This window comes from Rattus norvegicus, chromosome 1 (genome assembly GCF_021556685.1).
Source record: "Rattus norvegicus strain SHRSP/BbbUtx chromosome 1, alternate assembly SHRSP_T2T, whole genome shotgun sequence".
NCBI lineage: Eukaryota > Metazoa > Chordata > Mammalia > Rodentia > Muridae > Rattus > Rattus norvegicus.
Genome location: NC_141534.1, coordinates 269,980,989 through 270,007,802, shown reverse-complemented (window position 1 = coordinate 270,007,802; position 26,814 = coordinate 269,980,989). Strand labels below are relative to the sequence as shown.

The window sequence follows — 26,814 nt, the reverse complement described above, 5'->3', positions numbered from 1 at the left end:
CAAAATGTTTGCTGTAAGTTTGGTATGGATTTCGACTGGTCAGGGGGAGGGGTATAAACCTTACCAGCGTCCCATAGGCGGGCAGTTCTTGATGAGTCAGGAACCTTGAGTTAACTCATGAGAGAAGGACCCCGTGAGCTGGGGAAATGTCAGTGTATCCCTTGTTCACCAACCACAGCTTTGAATCCGAAAAGAACAAATTCCTGTCATTTTAATCCTTGAAGATTTTAAGGTCAAACAACATTCACATGAGCCCAACATTTCTCAGAAACCTAAGAGTTAAATAATCACAGCGAGGTGACTTGCTATGTTACAGGCTGGGCTATCTGCAGAAAACTCTAACTTCCTTTTTGCCCGTAAGCAAAATGACTTTATCGTGCCAAGTATATTAAGGCCTAGAATACACAAGTCACATGTATTTCTCTGATGTTTTGATTAAATTTTAAGAAGGATGGATCTTGAGCTATTCCAGACCTCGGGTCTTGGTTTCAGCTACCCGTGAAAGTTAAGAATACTTAAAATTTTTAATCAATTTTAATTATTCATACTTACACATCTGATGGTAGCAAAGGGGGTTGAATGAGGAAACTGAGTCAGCAAAACCTAAGACGTTTACAAAGCGAGACACAGGTTGTTGGTGCTGCCAGCCCTGGGCTCTCAAGTGCTCCAGGAGATGGCCCTGGGCATGCCTGGGAGGATGATCCTGACAGGTTAATTGAAGAGGGAGGCCTATGTCAGCAGTGTGCAGGGCCGTTCCCTGGGCAGGGGTCCTAGACTGCGAAAGATGGAGCGAGGCAGCAGAGCAGCACCATTTGCTGCTTGCTATTCCCCACTGCAGATGTGTGTGACTAGGGTCTGGACCTCCCTGCTCTGGGATCCTTTGCTGCAGACAGAAAAGCACCCCTCTTTAGGTCCCTTTTGTCACAGCACTTAATCACAGGTCCTGGGAAAGACACTAAGGAAGGCCAGGAAAACTACTTCTGCTGAGTGCTGACTGCAAATAACTTTGTAACTTATAAAGAAACATACAAAGAAACCACCGAGATGTTTATTTATACAAATGAACAGGGAGTGAAGGTAGGTCACGCAAAGGCAGAGAACTTTTAATAACACTGTATGAAATCCCCGAACAATGGTGGTATGAAATGTTGCAGCCCGGGGGCCACAGAACTGTTCTCATTGCTTTCCCTAAAATAACACTACAAGAATGTGTCCTAAGAAAATGGCTGCTCCTGTGTGCAGCCCCAGGAAAGCAGTTTAAATGAACCGAGGACTGGTATACTCATCAGGACTAAACACACTCAGATAAAATCATATGGAAAGTCTTTAGAGCACACCTAAATAAAGAGGAAAATATAATATAAAAATAAAATCCAAAATGAATGCAATAAGATGGTGAACATTATGGGCATTTTAAAAATCTACATAATTTCTCCAGCATTTTCAAACAAAAGGAAAAGACAGGCTACTGTTTCTAGAACTTGCTTGCTTTTTCATAAATTCTACTCTCTTCTATGACAAGAGTGTAGACATAAATTTTAAATTGAAAAAAGAAAAAAAGGAAAAAAGCAGCCCCTAAGCTGTGTAGTCTATTCAGATTTGAGCTGTTCATGAAGACACACTATGTGCAGACTGAGTTGTTCTAACAGGCAGCAGGATCTAACATCACCTTTGGTTACACAAATTACAGGACACTAGGAAGGAGTAAGGAAAAATATAATCATGCAGGGTCTCACTCTGTGGTCCTGGCTGACCTTGAACTCACAGAGAGCCACAAGCCCATGCCTCCTGCATGCTGGGATTAAAGATTCACCATGACACCAGGTTCAAAACTACAAAACTTCTAGTTCATGAATTTACCATAATACAACACTGGGTGGGGGGGGTTGGTTTTGTTTTTGTTTTGTTCTTACGAATAGTCTTTAAATGTAAAAACATTCCATTCTTTTGTTTAATGTGTGTGGAGGTGGGCATGGGTGTGTGCACACTGCAGGGTGTCTGTGGACAATTAGTAGGGAGTAAGTTCTCACATAGGTCGCCCAGGATCAAAACTCAAGTCATCAGTCCTGGGGTCACCCGCTGAGCCTTCTTGCCTCCCAGAGTTACCTTTGATAATTTTATTAAGAATGTTGCCAGTATACCAAGAATGTCCTGTTGAAGCACCTAACATCTTACATTAGGTTTACATTACATTAACCACAATAAAACCATCAGCCTACCTATTTAAAATATTTTAGAGGCAACAACCTCTGAAAAGAAAAGGTATGGAATATAAAAACTTGTGTCTGATGAAAGGTTAATAAATCACATAATAAACCACAGTGTAGACTGCATTACAGTCCTGTAGGAGACAGCGGTGATGCCCGTAGTCTCTACACTTGGGAGGTAGAAAGAGGAGGAAGCCTGGCTACATGAGGGGGCATCCTGCACTAAGTCTCTATACCTTTTAAAGTAATTATTTTATTTATGTGTGTGGAGGCCTGGGTGTTCACGGGCCCACGAGGCCGGAGGTGGGTGTTGTGTCTCCGGTAGCTGAAGTAACAAGGGCCACCTGCTGGGGGGGGTGGGGTCTACACCCCAACGCCTGCTGGACAGGCAGAGAGTCCTTGCCTCTCAACACACAATGAAAGAATATACATTCCCATGACCAAACAATGACGCACTCATAAGAATTTGTTTTAAAATGTGATCATGTTCCTAGTAACTCCAGAAGCCATGTCACTGGATCAGGTTCCGCAGTCACGGAGAGGCACTAAAGAACGGGCAGCAGAGAATTTTAATTCAAGATACATCCTTTAGTTTATATTCTGAAAGATCCCTTTTTAGTAACTTGACACCATGTGGCTGACCACAGAAATAGCTGCCACAGAGTACACAGCTCCAGGAGCCGAACTCTGCTGAAAATAGGGATGGAATGAATCACCTCTTCAGCTATTTCCACTCTGCCAGTGGTCGGAGCAGGAGTTTGTGCACTTACAAATATTTATTAGGGAAACGTTTCATTTCAAGATCTAAGAAACACAGTCACAGATGACTTCAGCCCACCAGCGCTTCCCAGCAGCCACAGCTCTGCAAACACACAGGACGGGATGGCTCAGCACTGAGCACTTCGAATATTCAGAGGATTTCAGAACAATGAGCGCCCTCCCCAAGTCTGACAGAGTGGATATGATACCTCTGTGGGACTTGCAGCTCAGACCTCAGTCCTCTGTGACTAGAATTCTGTTCAACTTTTTCACAGGAAAAAGACTAAGGGAAGATCAAATTCAGAAAACTTATTTATCTGAATCCAGTCATATCCATCATTCAGAGACATTACGACATCTTGCAAAGACCTGAAGAAGTGTGTGGGCATTCCTGGGTCAGGTCAGGATATACACCAACCCGGAAATGATCCTCCCCGGCCGGGCTCAAAGCGTCTTAACTGTGTCGTCTTCTCTCTTTGTCTCCCTTAGAGTTATGTACCCACAGCTTAAGGCCTGGTCACTGGACGGCTCGGATTTGGATTTTTTAAACGTCAGCTCCTCTGGCAGAAGGGACGTGCAGCGCTTGAGGGACTGTGCGATGTCATTGATGGTCCATCTGTCTTCGGGGAGCGCATGCTGTGCCAGTGTAAAGGGCCCCTGTTTGGTGCGGGTCAGCTCCAGCACGGTGGCACAGGAAGAGAGTTCTACGGCACCCAAAAGTAAGAACGCAAGGTCAGCCACGAGTCTTCCAGTTAACAGAGCTCACCTCTGACCTCTCAGGGTGCCAGCCCAGCACAAGAGCCCAGAGCCTGAGGTAAGTCAATGCTTAGGCAGGGAAGATGACGTAGGGATTTAAACTTACACTTGTTTGTCACACTTGGCATATGAAGCAAGCCCAGGACATGAACATTCCCAATACTCTGCAAATAGGATAATGTAACCTGCCCACCGTCCTGTGACCAGGGAACCGTGGAGGCAGAGCCTGCCCTTTCTGGGTGCTTAAGATTGTGGCTTCCAGGTTTTTTTAATTGACTTGAATCAATGTAAATAATTTTTAGATGGATAAATTTTTTTCCTGACCTCTACTTTCAGTTAAAATGCTTTTTACTTGGAAAAATGTAGGCTTTCTACCCGCTCTCTCTGTGTTCCTCGTCTGCCCGTCTCTGTGCTCCTCCTCCATTACCAGCACCTCGAGGCAGCCACCAGGGCTCAGAAGTGCACACCATAAACCCACAATGCATCTGAGCTAAGAGCAGCCGTTCGCTCAGTTCCTCAGCCGCTGCTCGGGAAAATGGAGAACAGAGATTTCCCTCTCCCGCCATAGAGGAGCGTTACTCTCTGCATGACGGTTCATAATTCACTCCCTGCTTACCTTTGCCAATGTCACTGACCAAGCTTCGGATGTAAAAGCCTCCTCCACATTCAACATCTGGAAGGTTAACAGCACTGGGTGAGAGGCTGACCTCAGAGAGCCCCACTTTACATAAAAACGATGCTCTTCAACACATGTAAAAACGACTATGCAAACAATGGAGCCATAAAATATTTATGTGCTAAACCATAAATTATTCATCTGGCAGCATATGTGTTTGTGAGATTCAAAAGTCTGAGTGTGGAGTCGGCAGAAAGTCATGAACACATTTTAAATTAACTGGCAAGCCAAGCCACCTAATACCTTGGCCTTGTTCATTTAATAGGCTTGAAAGAGAAACCCCAGCTCTGCTCTCATGAGCTGGGGATGCTAAAAGTATTTTCAGATTTGTATACTTAGTTCATTTACTATGCTTGAAGTGGTCAGAAATCAGATTTTATAGCATTTGGGGGAAAAAATATATAACCAAACACCAACCAAAAAATCCCTTTACCAACGAGAACTGTGCTTGGAGTGTGTACTACATGGAGAGTCCTGTGTTCTTGAGTGTTTCCTCAGAATTATTTCTGAGAAAAACGTAACCAAAACATGAAACAAATCTAAGCCACACGGTGCCGTCGAGCTGACAGCCGTCTCCTGGTGCACGCTTGGCAGAAAGCAGGGCGTGCAGTAGGAGCTCATCAGCACCCTGAGTGGGGCATCCACCTTTGTCTCTAGTTGCATCCAAATGCTTTTCTACAGCCGCATCTGAGACAACTGAGACAGGAAGGGGGCGGAGCACCGGATGAACTGGGTGTGTGTGTGTGTGTGTGTGTGTGTGTGTGTGTGTATGTGTGCATGTGTGTGTGCGTGCGTGTGCGTGCGTGCGTGTGTGTGTGCGTGCGTGTGTGTGTGTGTGTGTGCATGTGTGTGTGTGCGTGCGTGTGTGTGTGTGCGTGTGCGTGCTGGTGACATATGTGTGACACTCCTCTTTGCAGGGGCCAGGCACACAGGCTCTTCCACACTCCCCAGTCAATAGAGTGCAGCACTTCTCTGACTCAGGGCAGCCAGGAAACCCGACCCTTCTCGTTCGTTTTATTGCTCTCAGTGCAGTGGGGCCTGCGCCTTAATGGAGCAAATGGAACATGACTGACAACTTGGTAGAACTGGGCTTTTTGTTTGTTTGTTTGTTTGTTTTTGTTCATTTGTCAAGCCATTCAGAGTCAGGAAACATAAGACAGAGCCCTGCTGTAACTACACCACCGTCTGCAGGAACCTCCTGTGTATCACAAGGGAAGGCTTTGGGAAGTCCCATGGGAAAGGGATTCTATTCACAGTTACTGTGAAATTATTCGTTGGATCAATTTCAGGAGCCTGAGGACAAACAACTATACAGCCTTGTATTATTTTAAAACTGTATAAACAAGTGTTTTGGCTTTTTAATTTCCTTGGAGTATGTATCACATATTCAAACTGACAGCCTGAACTGAAACTGTAACCAGGTGTCCAAGAACACTTTTGTCTTAGATATTTTCACATCAGTAACTTGCCGTTCACAGAGAAGGGGGCTGATAAAAACCAGTCTGCCTTTTAGCCCCAATTAACTAAAAATGCTTTGTTTAAAAGATCAATATTGGGGGTTGGGGATTTAGCTCAGTGGTAGAGCGCTTGCCTAGCAAGCGCAAGGCCCTGGGTTCGATCCCCAGCTCCGAAAAAAAGAAAAGAAAAAAAAATCAATATTTACTCTAAAATGAGACATAGTTAAGTGTGAGAAATGTAAGGAAAAGTGTGTAAGATAAAACTAAAAATTTTACATATATGTTTACTTTGTTACATGTGTAGTATTTATTTGCATGTAGGTCTGAGTATCATGTGCCTCACCTCCTTCCCAGAGAGGTCAGAGGTCAGAGGTCCTGAGACTGGAGTTGTGGACGTTATAAGCCACCACTGAGTGCTGGGAATCAAAGCCAGGTCCTCTGGAAGAGCAGTCAGTGCTCTAACCGCTGAGTTATCGCTCCAGGCCCCAACTCTAAAATCTTGAAAATACACATCCTCTCCTTACTCCACTAAAGAGATCCTAGGTATATTACTCCCAGGTTTACAGTAAGACGATCATAAAACATGCGAAAGCCAGTCTAGTCCTGTTGTCTCTGAACCTGTAAGAGGCTAGTTACATTTGCCTCCTGTGAAATCAAACCATAACTTTTCTGACATTCAAAACAATTCCAAGACCACAGAGATCCGTTCCAACCATGTAAAAATAGCCCCACACAAAGCACAAATGTATACTGCGAAGCAGACTGTCTCACGTCTTACCTAGCGTGAAGAACGGTGGCTGGTACTTCAGGAGGGAGATGCTGTGAACAGTCACTGGCCTGGCTGGCCTGGCCTCAACAGTCTCGCCTCTCTTCATTAACGTTGAGAGTCTCTGTCCATCCTTCTTCAGTGCAGAATAGCTTGTGCGTAAGGAGAGAATGGGAATGAGACGGTGAGAGGCTGAGGGAGGAGTCCCAGGCAGCAGGGAGCGAAGGATGATGATCCTCTCACACTGGGAGCACTCCTGAGATCAACTAGTCTTTGCTCAGGGCCTGCCGCTGGCTCAGGACCAAGTCCCTGTGCATCTGAGACAGATGTAAGCAGTGAACAGCATCCATTTTCTTCTTTAACGTTCCTACAGGCAACCTTATCAGCGCCCTTCACTAGTCCCCAGCTCAGGGACAGTTTCTCCCGGAAAGTCTCACACGGTAAACATCACAAACTTGTGGATAACCACAGAGAATGCTAAAGCAGTTCATGTATGATAGACTTATATTTAACTTAGTTTAACAAATGATTCAAACATTTAATGCAGGTTCTGCTGAAAAAGATGTAAAAGCTTTATGTTTGAGAAAAATCTTGAAGAGACCTAAATTCTACGAGAGCTGTCGGTAACGTGTCCTGGGGCATCCTGTAGGCACACAGGCCTTTGTGTCCGACAGTGATGTTCACACGGACATGGCGGCATGGTGCTTCCGCCTCCCAGTCACCCGCTGAAACCCCAAGTACCAAGATGATGGCGTCAAGGGCAAAGGCCTTTTGGAGGGCATCCAGGTCAGAAACAGCCCTTGTGGCAGGGATGTTACCCCAGACAAATGCCTTCATCCCTTTGCCATGCGACACACCTCATGAAAACAGGTGTTCACCATGAGAAATAGCTTCCTGGGCTGTGGTGTTTTGTTCTATGTCCTGAGTTCAATTCCTAGCAACCACACGGTGGTTTGCAACCATCGATCCTGGGATCTGATGCCCTCTTCTGGTGTGCAGGTGTACATGTGGATAGGGCACTCATGTAAGATAAAAAAATCTTTAAAAAGATTATTTAAAAAATTAAAATATTCTGGGGCCAAACAGGAAGCACTTGGGACCGTGAGTCACCATTCTGTCACTCCTGCGTGGTTCTTACACTGTAACTGCGGGACAGTGGCCTCTCTGGCCTCTGTCTACAGATAGACCTGAAAAGCCAGTGAAGCAAGGTGCACAGAGGCCAGGCTGCGCTGACATCCAGCAGAGGGAAACACAGCTTTGCCCTGGGGTCAGGCTTTGGATCCGAGCTGGGTGGGCTCATCTCTTTGTTCTAATACACAATGTCCAGAATCAAACATGGCAGAAGGAGGCCCACCTTATTCTAATTAATGGTTAACCAACAGATGATACAATTAAACATAAATTCAATAACTGCACTTACAGGGGGGGTACTTGCATTATATTCCCAGTAAACTTCTGCAGAATGCCTTCGATATCTTCTTGTGTTATTTTATCTGCCAAAAATGAACCAAGGGAAGATGACAATGGCCACAGAGGCAACGGCCCCAACTGTGAAGTCATTTTTTTTCCTAATAAAACAGGAATTACAGGGGCTGGAGAGATAGCTCAGTGGTTAAGAGCACTGGCTGTTCTTCCTGAGACCCTGAGTTTAATACTCAGCAATCACCCAGTGGTTCACAACCCTCTATGATTCTGATGCCCTGTCTGGCCTGACAAGGCACCAGGTACACGGTAGTATAGATGTACATAGGTAACATCTACACAAATAAATAAACAGAAGACATATGGAGATCTGCCAACCGCCATGCATGCCTCAAGGTGCTGGTGAGGAAAGAGAGACCCGCCCTCCACTCCACAGAGGACTGGGCGGGGCAGCGGACACAGAGTCCAACACAGGAGGATGTCCACAGACCTGCCTGCCACCATGCCACCTAAGGGCACATTGCTTGGTGACATGCAGTGTGGACAGAGGAGGTCACCCAGAGACACACCTGCAGTGGGAACCACTACAATGTACACGCGCGTGGTGGACAGACAGGAGAGAAAGAAAAACAGAACAGTGTGAGAATTATGGAGAGAGGTCGAACTGGAGACGTGAGGTATGGAAGGAACAGCCTGCTGTGAGTAGCCAGTAACCATCTGAGGCCATGCTGCCCAACCTACCACTAAGAGCCAGGTGTGGATCTGTGGCTATGCAGGGTCAGGGGTCGGTGTCAATGTCCACAGCTCTTGCTACTACTAGAGAAAGCTACCTGGGACCATGTAGATGTCCGAGGGCTGTGCAGAACTGGCTCTGCCCCTCAGACTGAGGGACTCTGCAGAGCTAGCCCCATCTCTAACTGGCAGCAGCACGTGGGAGAGCAGGCCCTGAGCCTCACCTGGGCAGCACGGTGGAGCTGGCCCGGGTAGCAGGGCATGGGTAAGCCGGCCCTCAGGGCATGGCTGTAGATCGGACCCCACCACTTCTCTGCTGGGAGGCAGTGTGGGTGCAGCAATGATGCTCTCCCTCCCTGGTCCTTCACCACTTGCAGAAGTCAGGAGAGCTGGTCCCAGGGTCATGAGAGGGAACGAGCTCACTCTGCCCCTTGCCAGCTGCCACACTCAAGAGAGTGTGCCCTACACCTCACCTGGGCAGTACAGTAGAGGTGACCCTGGTGGGGCAGGTGCAGGTGAGCTGGCCCCATGGGCATGAGCACCAGAGAGCTGGTCCCACCTCTCATCTGCCATGAGGTGGGGTGGACAAGTGGGTGATGCCCTCTCCCAACTCTCTGCTCACCACCTGGGGCAGTCAGGGGAACTGGCCCCAACATCTGAGGGCAGGAGAGCTAGTCTTGCCCCTCCTTGTCTGCATCACTCGGGAGAGGGCCTTGTGTCCTGCCTAGGAAATGTGGGAGTGGGTGAGTCGGTCTCAAGGGAAGCAGGAGATCTGACCCTGCCTCCTGCTGATGGGTGGCCAAGCTAGAGCAGTGCAGGAGAGCTTGCCCTGGGGGCACCTGTAAGGGAGAGCCTGTGAGCTGCCCAGCTTAGCTGCCACCAAGACCAATCCAGGGCTCTGAAATGGTCCACCCTAAAATCTACACCATCTGTGAACTGATGGGGCACATGGAAATGCCAGCCAGTTTTGTTGTTCAAAGCTGCAGGATCTCCATGACACTGGGCAACAAGAACCGGGAGGAGTCCCAGTGAGGATCCAGTGTTGATGGTTTCACAGAAACCAGGGACCCTGAAACAGACCAGTGACTCGGTGAGCATTTGCAAGTGAAGATATGTGGGCAGAGGGATAGACTGTGGACACACTAGCGCTTCTGCAACAAGAAGCTGTCTATGACTTGGGCTTTTTATTTTTGTTTTGTTTGTGTGTGTGCTTTTTATTTTGGGGGGATGTTGCAAGGGCAGACTGTGGATAGGAGGGGATGGGGTACATAATGTGAAACTCACAAAGAATCAATACCAAGTTAAAAACAATAGCAAAAACTAAAAATAAATAAAATAAAAATCTAAACATTCCAAAAAGCAAAACTTGAGTTTGCCATGTGGTGAGCTCTCTGCACAGCCTCACAAATGAAATGTCTGGACCTGCCTTCTGCCCTATCATGAACCCCAGACTCTCCAGGGCCCCTTGTTTTAGCCTTGATCCCACCATTTAGTTCATGTGTGGTGTAATTAGACATGTAAAAAATTACGATTAATTTTAAAAGAATGAATGAATAAAAACAGTGAAACTGCAGTGCAAGTCTCATAGGCCAAATGCTGCCTTCGATGAAGAGAATAAAATAAGCATCAGTGAGATGAAAAGAAAGAATGTTATTTTTTTATAGACACTTAATTCCCCCGGTTGGATTCCCACCCTACCCCAGTTACTCCTCGCTTTAAAAGAATGCATCATATATGCACGGGTGATTCTGACGGTGTCTTTAGAAAACTCCAAGAAAGATATGAAATTAGCTACAGACGCGGTCCTATGGCGATCAATACAGGGTGATGACAGGGCAGGCGGATAACACCCGCGCGGGTGCGCTCCCTTGCCTCTGGGCCCTCTGTCCAGTGTCTGTCACAGCAGAGAGGACAGCAGGCACAGCTGTGCCGTCAGTTTCGCTTGATAGAATTTAAAACTGCTCTATGCTGTGGAATAAATTTCATACACGCACATTCGCCTTCATCTCCAAGCAGAGCTATTGATCTGTCTCCCGACCCTGCTCTGCTCTTGGGACTCCCCTCTGCTTTTAAACGATCACTCTTAGTCAGCTTAAAGACAAACCAGCACGGAGAAGGAATCCACGCAGCAAGGACGTTGGCATGCTCCGTAAGCATTTTCAAAGGTGGATTTTAGAAGATTTAAAGACTTATAACACTCTCCGAGTGTTAGACACATTCTCAGGTCTGTTCGGTGCATTTGACAGAAGGACGCGGTGCTGAAATCACTCTCTTGCCTGCAGATGGTCAAAAGCGCAGCACGCGAGCTCAGGATCTGGGTTTCCATACTTGTAGATGAGTCTTTACATCTGCTTCAGGAATGAACCAGGCCTTGGAAACATTCTATAACTCATTTAGATCACAGCCAATGTTCTTATTTTTCAGAAAATTTAAACTTTAGGGTAAATATATATTTGATTTTTTTGAAAAATAATAATCAAAAATTATTGTGCTCTGAATTGTTCCAAACCCATGATAAAAAAGGGCATCAGGGGAATACTGTGAGCACCCAGCAAGACGGTCTTGGCCTCACTATGACCTTGTAACTAAACATGAACAAGGCTCAGTGAGGCGCTGCAGCCCCCAGCACAGAGCTCTGCCCTGTTCCCTGCTCAGCCATGGGGCTCAGAGGCTGGGTCCCAATCTACTGTGACACTAGGAAGTGACTGCAGGGGCACCTTAGTTAGGCTAAACGGAACAGCCTCTGCCACCACCAGGCTGAACTAACAAGATGCCATGGCTGGTAAAACTGCTACGGTGAGTGAACTCAGCCGGGCGGTTCAAAGCCAGACCAGACAGCTTTCCGTTCCTACCTGGCTCTGCTCCTCCCTGACATCCTTGTTCTGCCAGTGTGCTTGCTTCTGTGCTGCTTCAGTGACTCTCTCTCCCTGATGCATGTGTGTGCACCTGCATGCACACACAGACATATACACAGATACACACACACACAGATATATACACAGACACACAGATACACACACACAGACAGACATATACACAGACACAGACACACATACACACATACACACACACGCAGACATATACACAGACACACAGATACACACACAGATATATACAGACACACACACAGACATATACACAGACACACAGATATATATAGACACACACACAGACATATACACAGACACACAGATACACAGACACACACACAGAGACACACACATACACACACAGATATATATACAGACACACACACAGAGACATACACATACACACACAGAGAGAGACATATATACTACATGCAGATACCACACACACAGACATATAGACAACACACACAAGCATAGAGACACCACATATACACACACATAGACATATACAGACACACAGACATATATACTACATGTAGACACCACACACAAAGACATATACAGACACCACACACAAGCACACAGAACCACATATACACACACATAGACATATACATAGACACACACACACACAGAGGCACGTACACAGACAGACAGACAGACACTGAGACATGCTCTTTCTCATCATACTTTCTAGCTCAGGCATCTGTGATACGTGCTGATTGTTCTGCTGTTTTCCACAGCATGCTAAGCTATCAGCTCACCAACGAGATCTTGGGCTTTGAAGACAAAGCCCGTTTTTCCTCTGAGGTAACATACGCTATAAAGATGGCACTCAAGACATTCTTGCTGAAATTTAATTTGCTCAGGGTAATAGAATCTCCATGTTGAAGGACATTTAGAAGTCACCAAGGCCAATAATTTATCCAATGTTAGGATGACCAGATGGAAAGCCCAAAGAACAGGTTACTTGATAATAAAACCCAAGCCTGTGGCACATGTGCATGCAGTGAAGCCTGCCGGCTGTGTCTGAAAACCAGCATTCGTCCAATCAGATGCCTCTACATAAGATGTTAAAAATGCAGAAGAAAATTCCCCACATCAGAGATACCCAGTGATGAACTTAGAGAAGAGAGGCATAGCTCAGGTGCAAAGGGGCCTGGGTATCTCACTCTTTGTTCAGTAAATAAGGAGCCATCAGTGTGAAAGCATTCATTTGAATTGCATTTTAAAAAGTATTTCTCTATGCTTGGGTTGTAGCTCCACAGTAAACCAACTACCTAACAAGAAAAAAATGTTCCGAATTCAATCCCCAACACTAAACATATGCACACGCACACACAGACACACACTCATACACACACACAGGGACACATGCACACAGACACATACACACACAGACATACACGAAACACACACAGAGATATACTCACACACATACACATGGACATATACAGACACACACCATACACAGAGAGACACATTCACACATATACACACAAACATACACAGACACACCACACACACACTGCACACACGGACACATGAACACATGCACACCACAGACACACACTCACACACACACCACACACACACAGAGACACACACACACACTGCACACACTGACACACGGACACATGCACAACACACACACACACACACACACACACACACACTTCATCCCCATGAAATTAACTTGTACGTGAACAAGCTATACAATCACTGATTGCTTACAATGCACCCGTCCTTCCCTGCATACAGCACAGGCGTTGATACCTGAACAAGAGAGCAAAAATCAGAAGGACAGAGTGAAGCTCAATGTTGTACCACAAGAAGTCATAACTGGACAGTCCTGTGACCACAGCAGCTGCTAAGCCAGAAAAGGACTGACCAGTCAACCACCATTCCTGGCTATTCCGTCTAGTGAGGGCTGTTCTCTCTGAGAGGAGAAGGGAAAGGCGACACCCTTAGAATGTGCTTCTGCATGGAATGGTAGAGAGCGACTCCCAGGTAAAGATCAGGATTCCAATGAGCAGGTTAGTGGGTGGGGGGTCAGGGAGAGCCAGGATTGAGACCTGGCTGAGTTCTAAGCTATACATACATATAGTGAATCAGTATAAATTACAAACATAATCACTGTCAAAAGCTGTTACAAAGATCTGCACACAGAAGGACCTGTTGTACACCTTAGACACTCACCATAGACTCCAAAAAAGCTAGAAGCCACTAGCATAGGTCTGAAAATCAGCCTAGATATATCCCAAGAATTGAAATAAAAAGCAATTTGTACAGATGTGTTAAACAAGGTTGAACAGTGAAAGACTAATATGTAAAACCATCCCATTCTATACAGGAGAAAGGAATAGTCAGAAGAGCACCAAAATATGAAGCACACAACAATTTCATACCCTAAGAATGAGCACCCTGAAATCTAGGAGTGTGGCTGCCCAAACTAACGGCCTACACATGGAGAGCTGATCTTGTTTCCTGGGTGGGAGACTCTGCAAACTGAGAGACAAGATCAACTGAGGTAGAAATCTCAGCAAGCATGCATGCGTGCACGTGTGCACATACACACACATGCACACGCACATACACACACACCCCACACATCCAGTCTGTGTGTGTGAGGGGAAGAGTAAGGTACAGAGGGATAGAGAGAGAGAGGGAGAGACAGAGACAGAGATGTGTACAGAGCAGGAGAGTGAAACACAGAGAGAGATGGAGAGATACGGGGGGGGGGAGCTACTCAAAACTTGTACAGAAATCATGGAAAGTAAGTCAGAGTACTAACAACCTATGGCTCAATGTTCTCGTCATCAGACAGAACAATGGGCATAAAACCAGGCAGACAAGGGTTGGGGATTTAGCTCAGTGGTAGAGCACTTGCCTAGCAAGCACAAGGCCCTGGGTTCGGTCCCCAGCTCCGAAACAAAAAAAAGAACCAAAAACAAAACAAAACAAAACAAAAAACAGGCAGACAGACAGAAGGAGGACAGCGGGGACTGCAGAATAAAGCAAGTGTATGAGGCCCCTGGCGTTTGACAGATGCTCAAAGGTATGGAAAGAAGGAGCAGGTTTTGAAAACCTGGCACTGAAATAGCTTAATACCCAGTTGCACGCGCACACTCATACGCTCACATACCCCTCTGAGATCATACACAGAAATTAACTCCCAGTGAGAAAGCTAACAAAGGGCCCCAGGGGGAGCAGGGGGCAGACTTGGCTGATGGGGAAAAGTTACTTTGTCTTTTCTTATAGTTTTATAAAGTTCCATATTCATCAAAAGAATCATAAGGGAACACTATGAACGACTTCACACTGACTAAGTTTGGAATTTCAGATCCACTAGACAGGATCATGGGGAGAAACACCCGTACAATGAAGTGTGCAACAGAACAGCAGACAGGAGTTTAAAACAGCGAGTTTAAAAGTTTGTAATCCGAAACTTTCCTTATAAAAGCACATCTGGTGTTACCAGTAGGCACTACGAAAAGTAGAAAAAGAAATAATTTCAACTGGACAAACGTTCTTCCAGAAAACGGGAAAGCTGTTAAAAGCCAAGAAAAGCAGGGCAAGAGCACAGTTCAGAGGCGAGGCCACCGTGGAGGCCTGGGTTTATGTGTGCAAGCACCACAAAGCCAACACCAGATTTAAACAGTGACATCGGGCTGGAGGGACGGCTGAGCGGCTAAAAGCACTGACTGCTCTTCCCGAGGTCCTGAGTTCAATTCCCAGCAACCACATCATAACCATCTGTAACGGGATCAGATGTCCTCTTCTGGTGTGCCTGAAGACAGTGACAGTGTACTCACATACATAAAATAAATCTTAGAGAGAGAGAGAGGGCCAGGGGAGAGAAAACAAATATAAACCCCACAGTCATAAACGCAGACCCAGCCCCCCCACTCCCCGCCAAATCTTCACCTGTGATGTACACGACATAATACATGCTGACCATGCTGGATCAACTCCAGAAACGTGCAGTTAGTTTACATTTGAATATGGAGAAAACAAAGTGAAACAATTCAAAGAAAACGTTTGTTAACGCTATCTTCTGGACACGACTTGGCTAATCCCCCATTCATGAACCCAGGGCAGCCACGGTTTCCTGCACAAGATTTGCCTCCCACCCCTCTGCAAACCCACTTTCTGTTCATGATTTAAAAGATATCAAATTTCTGTAAAAGAGAAAAGATGAGCTCTTTCAATAAAATAGCTATTTTTAAGGGGGGGGGTCTGTAATACCCAAGGTGGGCAGATCTATTTTTTCTCTACGACAGCAGATCCTTTGGTGCTGAGACAAGGAGGGACCAGCTTGCTGAACCGATAATGCAGATTCCAGACAAACCCACACCTACTGAGGCTCCTGATTTGTGGCGTGCAGAATCGTGGAGAAAGTAGGCCCACTGGCTATCCTCGAAGGTTAAAAAAAAGGACTGGACATGTAATGCCAGAGGCAAAGCAATAAAAATCTCTAGAACACAGAAAAATATTTTCTTGTTTAAAAAAGTCGTGTGTGTGTGTGTGTGTGTGTGTGTGTGTGTGTGTGTGCGTGCGTCTGTGTGTGTGTGTATGTGCGCGCACAGGCAGGCGGATGTGAGCTCTTTACTCAAACACTCAGTGAGACAACTCGCCAGAGAAGGAAGTGGGCAACAGAATGCTAAGGCACTGTCCTGCCCTACCCCTGCCAAAAGCCACCACAGGTCAGCGGATTGCTGCCCACTCACTGGAACGCATGAAGCAAATCACACTGTTGACATGACGGGCTGTTCAGGGTATGGGCCACCTGGAACTTGCACAATGTTGAGGAAACACGACTTTGAAAAACCATTGCACATTTCCAGCGTAGCACATTTCCGAGCACACTGGAACCCAGCTCTAAGAGTTCAAACACAAGAGAAATGAGCTCAAAGTGTAGTTTTGTTCTGTGAAATTCCAAACTGAGAACAACCCACATGTCTACTAACTGAAGAGGCCTAGGTCCAATGCTCAGTGATATATAGCACCTATCGCCATGCATGAGGTCCTGGATCCAGCACCCAGCAAAGCCAGACAAACGTGCAGGCAGGAGAGATGCTCGGTGGGTGAGAGCACTGGCTGCTGTTGCAGAGGACCTGGGTTTCTTTCCCAGAACCCACATGGTGGCTCACAACCGCCTATAACTCCAGTCCCAGGGGATCAAATGCCATACATGAAGTGTAGACATGTGCATGTGCACACATGCCCACGCAGGAACTCACATAAACACATGAAATAAATATGTATATCTTTTTTAAAAGAGAACGTGCTGTGTACGTTACATGTGCATGTGAAGTGGTATGTGCATGTGAAGTGGTGTGTGCATGTGAAGTGGTGTGTGCATGTGAAGTGGTATGTGCATGAGAAGTGGTATGTGCATGTGCAGTGGTATGTGCATGTGAAGTGGTATGTACAAGCAAGCACAGCAATAAAAAGACTTTAAGATGGTGGCATGTAATCGCGTGGATAAATCTCACATGTCCACAGGGAGAATCCAGACACAGAAGGACACACGCTGTGTAAGGCTTCTCACCGTAACCCGGAAGTTAGTCTACACTGGGAAAAGGCAGAAGGGCCGTGGCTCCCGTCGGGCAGGGAGGGAGGGTTCCAGAACCATAGTTGGGAGTTCGCTTCGTGACAAAGGACTGGACTGTGGATTTATCTGTGCTCACTCTATAAAAGCTGATAACAAAGCTTTAATACAGGTAAGACGAGGACCCAGCATGAGGAGATGCTAGAACTTCACGGTACATCTCAAAGCAATCATTCTTCCTAGCGTTCCACGTACTGAGTCACTGACACAAGGCCTGTCACCGCAGTTCATAGCTGCTGCTTCCGGAGCTGCAGTGTCCTAGCGTCTGCATCTACACAGCGGTTACTTGGTGCAAGTTATTCCTTCTTTACAGTCCGTGGACTGCACTGTGTTGATTTTAAGTGTATGTGTCTGCAGACAGGTCCAGGCACTGATTTTATTTCAGGATAACACTACAAAGGCACATGAAACACTTGCCTCAGAGGGCTGTAAGCAATTCCCCCTTAGGGCATAAGCTAGACTTTAACCCCCCTTTTCTTGTCCTTGGTGGCTTCACCACTGTGGCTTCAGATAGCAAATATTTGATGATTTACTGAGGGAAATGAAAAAATCCTGCCAAACTGCTAAGAATGTCTGGAGCTGTCATCCTCCAGTCTCAAATACTGCTCGGCAAACAGTGTGACGGGCGCGCCTCTCTGGCGTCCCATGAAAGCTACTCTTTAGCTTTTAAAAAATGTGTGTGTGTGTGTGCCTGTGCATGTGAGTGTCTGTGAGTGTGTATGTGAGTGTGTGTGTACATGTGAGTGTGTGTGTGAGTGTGTATGTGAGTGTGTGTGTACATGTGAGTGTGTGTGAGTGTGTATATGAGTCTGTGAGTGCATGTGAGTGTGTGTGTGAGTGTGTATGTGAATGTGTGTGTGCATGTGAGTGTCTGTGTGAGTGTGTATATACATGTGAGTGTCTGTGTGTGTATGTGAGTGTCTGTGCATGTACATGTATCTCTGTGTGTATATGCATGTACATGTGAATGGGTTGTGTGAGTGTATATGTTAGTATGTGTGTCAGAAAGAGGGCATGTGCATGTGTAAGTGTGTGTCTGAGAAGGCATGCATGTGTCTGTGTGAGTGTGTATGTGTGTCTGTGCATGTACATGTGAGTATCTGTGTGTGTGTATATGTACATGTGAATGTCTGTGTGTGTATGTGAGTATATGTGTGTGTGAGAGAGAGGGCATGTGCATGTGTAAGTGTGTGTTTGAGAATGCATGTGTGTGTCTGTGGGGGAGTGCCCATCCATGCACACATGTAGAGGTCAGAACCTCGAGTCCTTGGCCGCCACCATGCTTGCTGCTGCAGATGCCAAAGAAGCGGGCCCATGATGCTGGAGTCTCCTGTGCTGGATCTCGAGATCCGAGTATGGATGCAGACCTACCTGGGTCCTGGGGATTAGAACTCAGGGGTTCACACTTGAGCAGCAAATCACTTCACCCACCAAGTCTCTCTCTAACCCTGAGCTTTCTTTAGCATAAACAAAGGTACAAATTAACAAATGCTTCTTTGTTAAAAAAGAAAGTGTTCCCCTGGGCGGCGGCATTCCCCAGCCAGTTTTATAACCTCAAGCTTGGGTCACCTCGGACCACCTCCTTACTGTCCCCACAAGGCATCGGGAATCAGGGAGTATCACCTGCCCTTAGTAAGCTCAAGGCTAACTACAGAAGTCTCTGGCTCAACTCCCAGCTCCCTAGTCCAGTTGCTATCAGTTCTGCCTCAGCTACTGCTCCAGCCTTGCGGCCATGACGTGTCTGTGTGGCGCCAGACACCTTTCAGTACAACAGGAAGCTAAAGCATCACTACTTAGGAGATGGCAGATAAACAGGTAGGAAATGCTCACAGCCCGGGCTAGGTCATGGCAGACGGAAGTTAAAGCTTCCTCCGGCCCTGCTTCCTGTTCCACCACAGCTCTGAAGCTCCCTTTCCCGTTATGCTTGGCCAGTGGGGATAAGGACACGGGAGGCTTACTTGTCTATGTGCACTGACTGGAGGGCAGCACCCCTGGCAAACTCCGAGAGTCTGTGTCGCTTCTTGTCAGGTGCCTGTCTTCCCTTTCAACTCCACTGGCTCCAAGCCATAGCTGGACTTCAGCCGGGTAAGGGTCTGCTAGCGTCCAAAGTGTGGAAATAAGTGAGTGTTTTTAATTTTCATTACATTGCTTGACTAACTGAACCACATACCAAGTGCCACAGGGGTGTCAGCAGGGCAAGAGAAGCTGCGTCAGCAAGAAAAGCCTGGTATCGCTGGCGTGATGTGGAATATGTCATGAGGGCAATCAACACACAGGCACAGGGAGCGGACACTACGCTGTCTGCAGCCAAACTGAGGGGAGTTCGTGTCAGACATGGGGGAAAGCCAGAATGCCTACGAATACTCCACCATCGGTGACACACCACGCAGGTGAACTCGCTGGCAATACCACAAGTGCTGCGTTATAAATACCCTGGGCGCTGTGGGTTGCTAGGAGACCAGGTCATTTATGTACCCTTCTTAGAGTATGAAAGGCACTCTAAAGGCACTCCACAAACACAGGTGGGCCCTGGGGAGTTCCCTCCATTTCAGAGAATTACTTCTCCCCTGTTGGATCTTTTCACGCCAAAACACAGGCACGTGGTGACTTTCATAGCACTCACTCAGGCACATTCATTCCAACAGCTGGGAAGTCACTTAAAAAAAATAGAGGCGTGACATGGGTCAAATCCAACATGACAATAACTGTGTCTTGTTACCCGTTCATGGGAGAAACCAGCCTGAATCCCAGCTATACTTACACGTAGTTCTGAACATTACAAACACTCCTCTCGGGGCGGGGGAAGGTACTTCCAAAGTCTTTACTAAACCTACGGTAAGTGAAGCTGCAGTGTGATGGTGGTGCTGCTTGTTCGAGCTGGAGAACGCACTGAGACCTGACAGCATCAGGCCATGGGCTTGCTTTAATTCCTCTGGGGATGGGGTCTCACTTGTGTGGCCAGGCAGGGCTAGAACTTGCAATCCTCCTGCTTCAGTCTCCCAAGTGCTGGGATTACTAGTGTATACCACCTCATGCTACTTAAGTTCTGCATCCTGCAATCACAGGAACTTTCTTATCAGCAGAGGGGAGTGGCCTTAGGGGCTCCTTACCATATGGCTTCTCCTCTGTTACCTTCCCGGTAGAATCCAGTGTGTCCGTGGCTTTCCCCAGTTCTCCAGTGGCGATATACCTCTAGGAAAGAAAATGACAAAAATGGCCCTGAGTAACACAGGACTGTCAGGCTCCCTCCTAATGGAGAGAATTATGAGCACTGCCAACCTGAGACAAAGTGAAGGCAGGACACCGCACTGAGACCACGTCATTGTTTCTCTCTGTTCTGTGGGAAGCACCTGCGAGCCCAGAAACACTCACAGACACCCCACAGCAGCCAGCCAGGGAAAGAAGAGTAAAGCCCCCTAGGATGGCTTTATGGCTTATAGGTGTACTTTGATTGTAAATTTCCAGAACCATTTTATACTAGGCACTCTGGTTTTTAAAGAAACTGCAAACACAGTCAATTCTCAGCATCATGAGTTCCACATACGCACTTTCAATCAACCATAGATCTGAAATATCCTAAAAATAAAAAGGGTCTGTGCTAATTATGTACAGACTTGTCGTTATCCCCTAAATAACTCAGCTTAAAAACTGCTTACACAGCGTTTCCTTTGTGGGAGGTGCCTGTGTTACAAGTCTGGGATAGTTGGCGTGTGAGGGAAGAACAAGTCTCAGGATAGCGTGTGAGGGAAGAACAAGTCTCAGGATAGTTAGCGTGTGAGGGGAGAACAAGTCTGGGATAGTTAGCGTGTGAGGGGAGAACAAGTCTCGTGATGCCCTGTGAGGGGAAGCGCTGTATACATCACATCATGGTTTAGCAGGGGGTAGGAGCCATGGACGTCGGTGCCCACAGAGGCCCTGGAACTAAGGCTCTGCAGAGGGTGGGAACATGATGTGCCCAGTGCAAAGAATGAGTGACAGACCACGACCCGGCATCCTGAGAATCAGTCATTTCGGCGGCAAGCAATGAAAGTGACTTCAAGTCGAATGACCTGCCACCTCCCCATGAAATACCAACACCTTTCCTAGTGACCCGATCCCTCACATAGAGAAACCTATGGGAGTACTAGGCTGGATCGCCAATACAGCGGAAGCTCCCTTACCCAGCAAAGTCCTCATACGAGGACTAATACTAAAGCTCTCTGAAGGAAGCTGGCGTCAGAACCGATCCTGCTCTGTCCTCGTGGAACGAAGACGTCTTGGCTGGGGCAGGCCATGTCTTCTCTTAAGCCACACCTGCAGGATACCATCTTTCCCCACTCTTCTGGACGAATTCTGGTTTTGTTGGGTTTGACATGAAGTGCTATCATTTCTTGGAGAAAGGAATCTGTACTTGTGTGAGTCTTACAGTGATGTCCCTCAAAGGTGTGGTGCTGCACCCTTTAATTCCAGCACGTAAGACACAGTAGAGGTCAGATGTCTCTGATTGGACCATCCAGGGCTACAGAGAGAGTTCCAGATAGACTACATTAATGAGACCCTGTCTGGGGACAAAATCTCAAAGTATTTTATAGAAATGCAAATTATTAATGATAAACTTGTAGTAGTAAAAGACGTAAAACGAGAAAAAGAAAATTAAAATTGTGACTGTTGACGTCCATAAATGTGCAGAGACCTAACAGCAAATGGCCTTAGCTGGGGCCACCTTCACATCGCATCGGATTCCTTAGCTCAGATGCAATGCAGGAGAAAATTCCCTGATATATTTGACTCATTGTTTTGAAAGTTTCATTAGGACTGCAAAAAGAGGTAGATGTTCACAGCCATCCATTAGACTGAGCATGGGGTCCCCAATGGAGGAGTTAGAGAAAGGACTGAAGGAGCTGAAGGGGTTTGCAACCCCATAGGAAGAACAACAATATCAGTCAACCTGACCCCCCAGAGATCCCAGGGACTAAACCACCAACCAAAGAGTACACATGGAAGGATCCATGGCTCCATCCGCATATGTAGTAGCAGAGGATGGCCTTGTTGGGCATCAGTGGGAGGAGAGGCCCTTGGGCCTGTGAAGGCTCAATGCCCCAGTGTAGGGGAATGCCAGGGCAGGGAGGCAGGAGGGAGTGGGTGGGTGGGGGAGTACCGTCATGGAGGCAGGGAGTCAGGGGATGGGATGGGGGTTTCCAGGGGGGAAACGGATAGGGGATAACATTTGAAATGCAGATAAATAAAACATCCAAATAAAATTAGTTCGTCTTAATTCTAACTCAGACCCATCATCTGGGACACGTGGCTTTTCCCTTCAGCTAAGAGCAGGCAACCTTGAGTCATTGTCCCTCGGGGAGGGCATAGGAGGATAAGTAGCAGGAGCGGAGACTCGGGCTCAGGCTCGTGGGAGGCAATTACAGCTCCCTCACAGATGGCAAAGTGCTTAAGCACATCTTAACTGCTCCAGAACCAGCTCATCCTAAGGCAGGGAAAATGCTATGTGCCTCCTGAGGAGCAGTGAAGAATTAAAACAACAGTTTCTGTCCCCAGTAAGCAATGGCTAACAGTCACTACCATACAGAAGCACAGGCTGATACAGAGTTAGCAGTGGTCGCCGTGATCCACACAGCTTAAGTTCTCACAGGTGACATAGAGGCAGGCTGGGGAGATGGCTCAGCGCTTGCTACACCAGGAGAACCCAGAAAAAGCCAGGCACAGTGATGTGTGTTTGTAAAACCAGGGCTTGGTAGACAGAGATGAGTGGATCCCTAGGGCTCACTGGCCAGCCAGGCCAACCTCTTCAGCAAGTCCTGGTCCTAATAAGAGACCCTGTCTCAAAACTAAGGTCAGTGGCTCTCCAGGAAAGCACCCAAGGTTGACCTCTGGCCTCCATTACATATGTAGACCAGCACAGGCTCAAGGAGGGGTGTGGGTGAGGGGTAACCCACTGTCTACACTTATAAGAAAACCTTAATAATGTTTTATATACTGTGCCTCTGAATACATCTACAGTAGACTGATATATAACATGTTTGAACTGGGTGTCCTATGCTTGCCAAGTGTCCGGTGTCCATTTTGGTCTCCAGATTCTGGATGTCCTTGGAACAAGCCAAGAGAATGATCTCCATTTTCTTCTCCTCACTGAACATCAAAGCCTTTCATTTCTCAAGGCTGCCCTGTTAATCTCCCCTTCCCCAGAGATTTCAAACCCTCCCCTCCGAAAGATGGACAACAGTAGGTGGTCCAATATAAACTGTGAAACATAGAAACAAGTGGAGGGCTGTCTCAAACCCAGATGTCACCGTACTTCCAAAGAACCATGAAAGGACAAGATATTGTCCTCAGTGTGTGAAATTCCCAGATACAAGGTAAACAGGCCTCAGGGACTTTACACCTCTAGGAAGTCACTATGAAGGGAAGACATTAGAGAGAACTGTGCGGAGGGAAAGGGACACTCGATGCTCACCTTCCTGGGCTCTCGCACCACAATGCTCAGCACATGACCGCCTGTGCACATCCACTGTTTCCAGTGTTTCACAACCTTATCCGCACTTTTCCAAATTATAAACAGTTAGCAGGATTTTACACTGTGGTCTGCTCTTTCCCTACCGAACGGAAATGGTATCAGCCTGACACAAAGTTAGTAGACTTACACACAGACTAGAAGAGTGTCTGTGTGCAATTCTTCACACTTCTGTCATAACATTAGATATTTAGGCTATCAATGGCAACTCTCAAAGGACTCCTGGGTCTTCCTTCTGTCCTAGAACATGAGTGTTTTGTTTTGTTTTGTTTTGTTTTTAGAGGATATGATATCTACACCAGTGGTTCTCAAACATTTTGGTCTCAGAACCTCTACATGTACTTATTAAGACTTACTTAAAAACCTAGTGTGGTGGTTTGAGTATGTCTAGCCCATCAAGTGGCACCATTCGGAGGTGTGGCTCTGTTGGAGTGGGTATGTCACTGTAGGCGTGGGCTTTAAGACACACATCTTAGCTGCCTGGAAACCCATATTCTGCCAGCAGCCTTCAGATGAAGGTGTAGAACTCTCAGCTCCTCCTGTACCATTCCTGCCTGCCTGCTGCCCCTGAGACACCTTAATTTTTAAAATTGAGAATTATTTACTTGTATTTTATGTGCCTGAGTGTTTTGTGTGCACATGTGTATGTGCACCATTTGAGTGCTGGTGCCCACAGAAGTCAGAGAAGGGCATCAGATCCCTGGACCCGGAGTTACAGATGGGTGGGAGCCATGATGCGGGTGCTGGGGACGGGCCCAGGTCTATATAGTGTAAGTTTCACTACCTCCTGCATGTATTCACCACCACAGCCATCACAGTGCACATCAGGTAGGAATTCTGTTTTGTGTGATTTTACGTTCTGAGATTGCAAAGGGGAAAAAAAGGCAAAATTATCGGCATGGTTGCAATTTCCATGGAGCCTCTGAGGAGTCCGTGAGTACACCTTTCAAACCGATTGTCTAAAAGGTGGCTGCTTTCTCTTTATCTCCCACTGGCATCTAAGGAGAATAAATCTTATGTTCCACTCAGTTATCGATAAGCCACTTGGAAAAGCCATGCAGACAAAGCAAACCTCCAGCCCACCCCCCAAAAAGATACAGGAAAGAAGAAACAGGACACAGAGCACACAGCCGAGCGTCCTCCTGTGGGGTGTGAAGTGCTTCTTCTCACTGCCTAAGCTGCACACAGAACTGGGCTCTGGAGTTGTTTATTCTCTGGGGTGACACCTGGGCCCTGTGAACTCGCCGTGCTCATGGATTTATGACAGCACATTCTAACACACAGAAACCTGCAGAAAACCCCACTGAAGTATCTGTGTTCTTCAGGGCTTGGGATTTCTGGCTAAGAGAACTTTGCCCTCTCTCATTTCAAGCTTGACTTGGAAGTTCACAATTCAAGACTGCACAAGAGGGGAGGGGCGGCGGCAGCGATCACATATTTGAAAATTAAGAGGATACGGAAAAGGAACAAATTGCATAGGCCTCTGAAGACCGGTGGTTGCTGAAATCTTAAAGAACTGGCTAAATTTCACCGGTGTACCATGACTGCTGAACCCAGAAAGACTGGCATTCTTGGAGAAACCTCTGCCCTCTGACCACATCCGGGTGGGAACCTGTAGCCAGTGATGGTTGTTGTGGGACGTGCCAGCCTTTGCCTGAGATACCACTGCGCTCTGCCTCCTTGTAGGTACGGGTAGCCTCGTATCTGTGCAATGCTAATTACTCTCACGTTCCACCGTGGGTTGACTCTTTCACTTGCTCATCTGGACTCTAAGACATTACAGAGTAGCCAACTTTAATCATCATTTAGAACGCTTGTAAAGGCGGTCTCCAGAACCCCATCAAAGACTGAGACTTCAAAGGACATGTGCTACCCAGCTTTTGCTGAATTAACTGCTTCAAAGAGTTAATTTAGGAAGAGTGGGGAGGCACTGGCTTCCTTTCACACCACCAGACATCAGTTCACTCTCCCAGAATAAATTTGTCTAAATTATATTTTATGCAGACCCATTTCTACATGGTTCCAAACTTTTTTTTTCTCCTGAAACAGGGTCTCAATGTGTAGCTCTAGCTGATGCTTCTATGTTGACCAGGCTGGTCTCGATAGCTACTGCCTCTGCCTCCTGAATAGAATGCTGGGATTAAACGCAGGTACCAGCATGCCTGGCTTGTAAACTATGTTTAAGACCCACACCTATCCATACTCCAAATCCTTTACTACGTGAAATGTCTGTCTACAGAAATAGCCTCGTCCCTCCCCTCCATCCCCCTTCTTTCCCTGCTCCTCCCTCCTCCTTCTCCTCCCTCTCCTCCCATTCTTGTTCTTTTTTTTTTTTTTTAAGAAAAGCTTTTTTTTTCTTTCTGATGACTGCTGTTTTCTCTACAATGTGAGAAATTACAGGAATTTTTAAAAAGGAGAAAAATCAACTGTATTCAAGATTCCCACCGGAACTTGTTTGGATAAAATTGACTTCAGGTGTATTCAGAACGTGCAGCTAGAGCAATCAAGCAGGCCTGGAATTGAGAAGAGAAAGGAGTTGATGACCCATGAAACACCTGGGAACAGTAACTTATGTGCTCTGAAGAACTGCAAGGAGACTCTAGATTCGTTTCGCACACGTTACACACATAACTTCGACAGAACAGTGAGAAATGCAAGACTGGGGGAAGAGGACCACGGGGGAGCCTAGCAAGGACCCGAGCCTACAGGCCTGACATAAGAGACTACAGGGAAAGAGCTGGGAGTCCCTGCAGTCTCTTCACAGACATTAGTCATAGTAGACGGCCTGAAGATTTTATAAGAGTTCCGTGGTGGCACAACTTTAATCCTAGCACTCGGGAAGCAGTGAGTTCCAGGAGAGCTGGGGCTAGGTAGAGAGACCTCTAATAAGCAAACCAAGTAATAAAATAAAATACGGCACTCTGCCTGTTGATCTTGAGTGACTGCATGAAAGGGGGCCAAGAGAGGAGACTTCTAATGATGTCCCCGACTGCAAAGAGACATGCAGCTGGAAGGGGCAAGCCTGCAGGCCAGCCCAGCTCACCAGGAGA

General features: G+C 46.8%; 1 protein-coding gene across 8 annotated transcripts in view; it reads right to left on the bottom strand.

The window, feature by feature from the left end:
- Nucleotides 1-1,026: 1,026 nt before the first annotated feature.
- Trub1 (TruB pseudouridine synthase family member 1) overlaps nt 1,027-26,814 on the bottom strand; it is a 38,936-nt gene continuing 13,148 nt past the window's right edge. For 2 of the 8 annotated variants that reach the window (XR_015632616.1, XR_015632634.1), the window contains exons 4-9: nt 20,370-20,451; nt 19,218-19,352; nt 8,042-8,114; nt 6,634-6,773; nt 4,339-4,395; nt 1,027-3,670 (exon numbers count right to left, since the gene is read on the bottom strand). Coding sequence is in view for 6 of the 8 variants with exons in the window: in XM_087575629.1 (XP_087431755.1) it covers nt 3,411-3,670; nt 4,339-4,395; nt 6,634-6,773; nt 8,042-8,114; nt 20,370-20,451 (612 nt within the window). In the remaining 2 variants the exon portion in view is untranslated. 8 annotated transcript variants of the gene reach the window in all.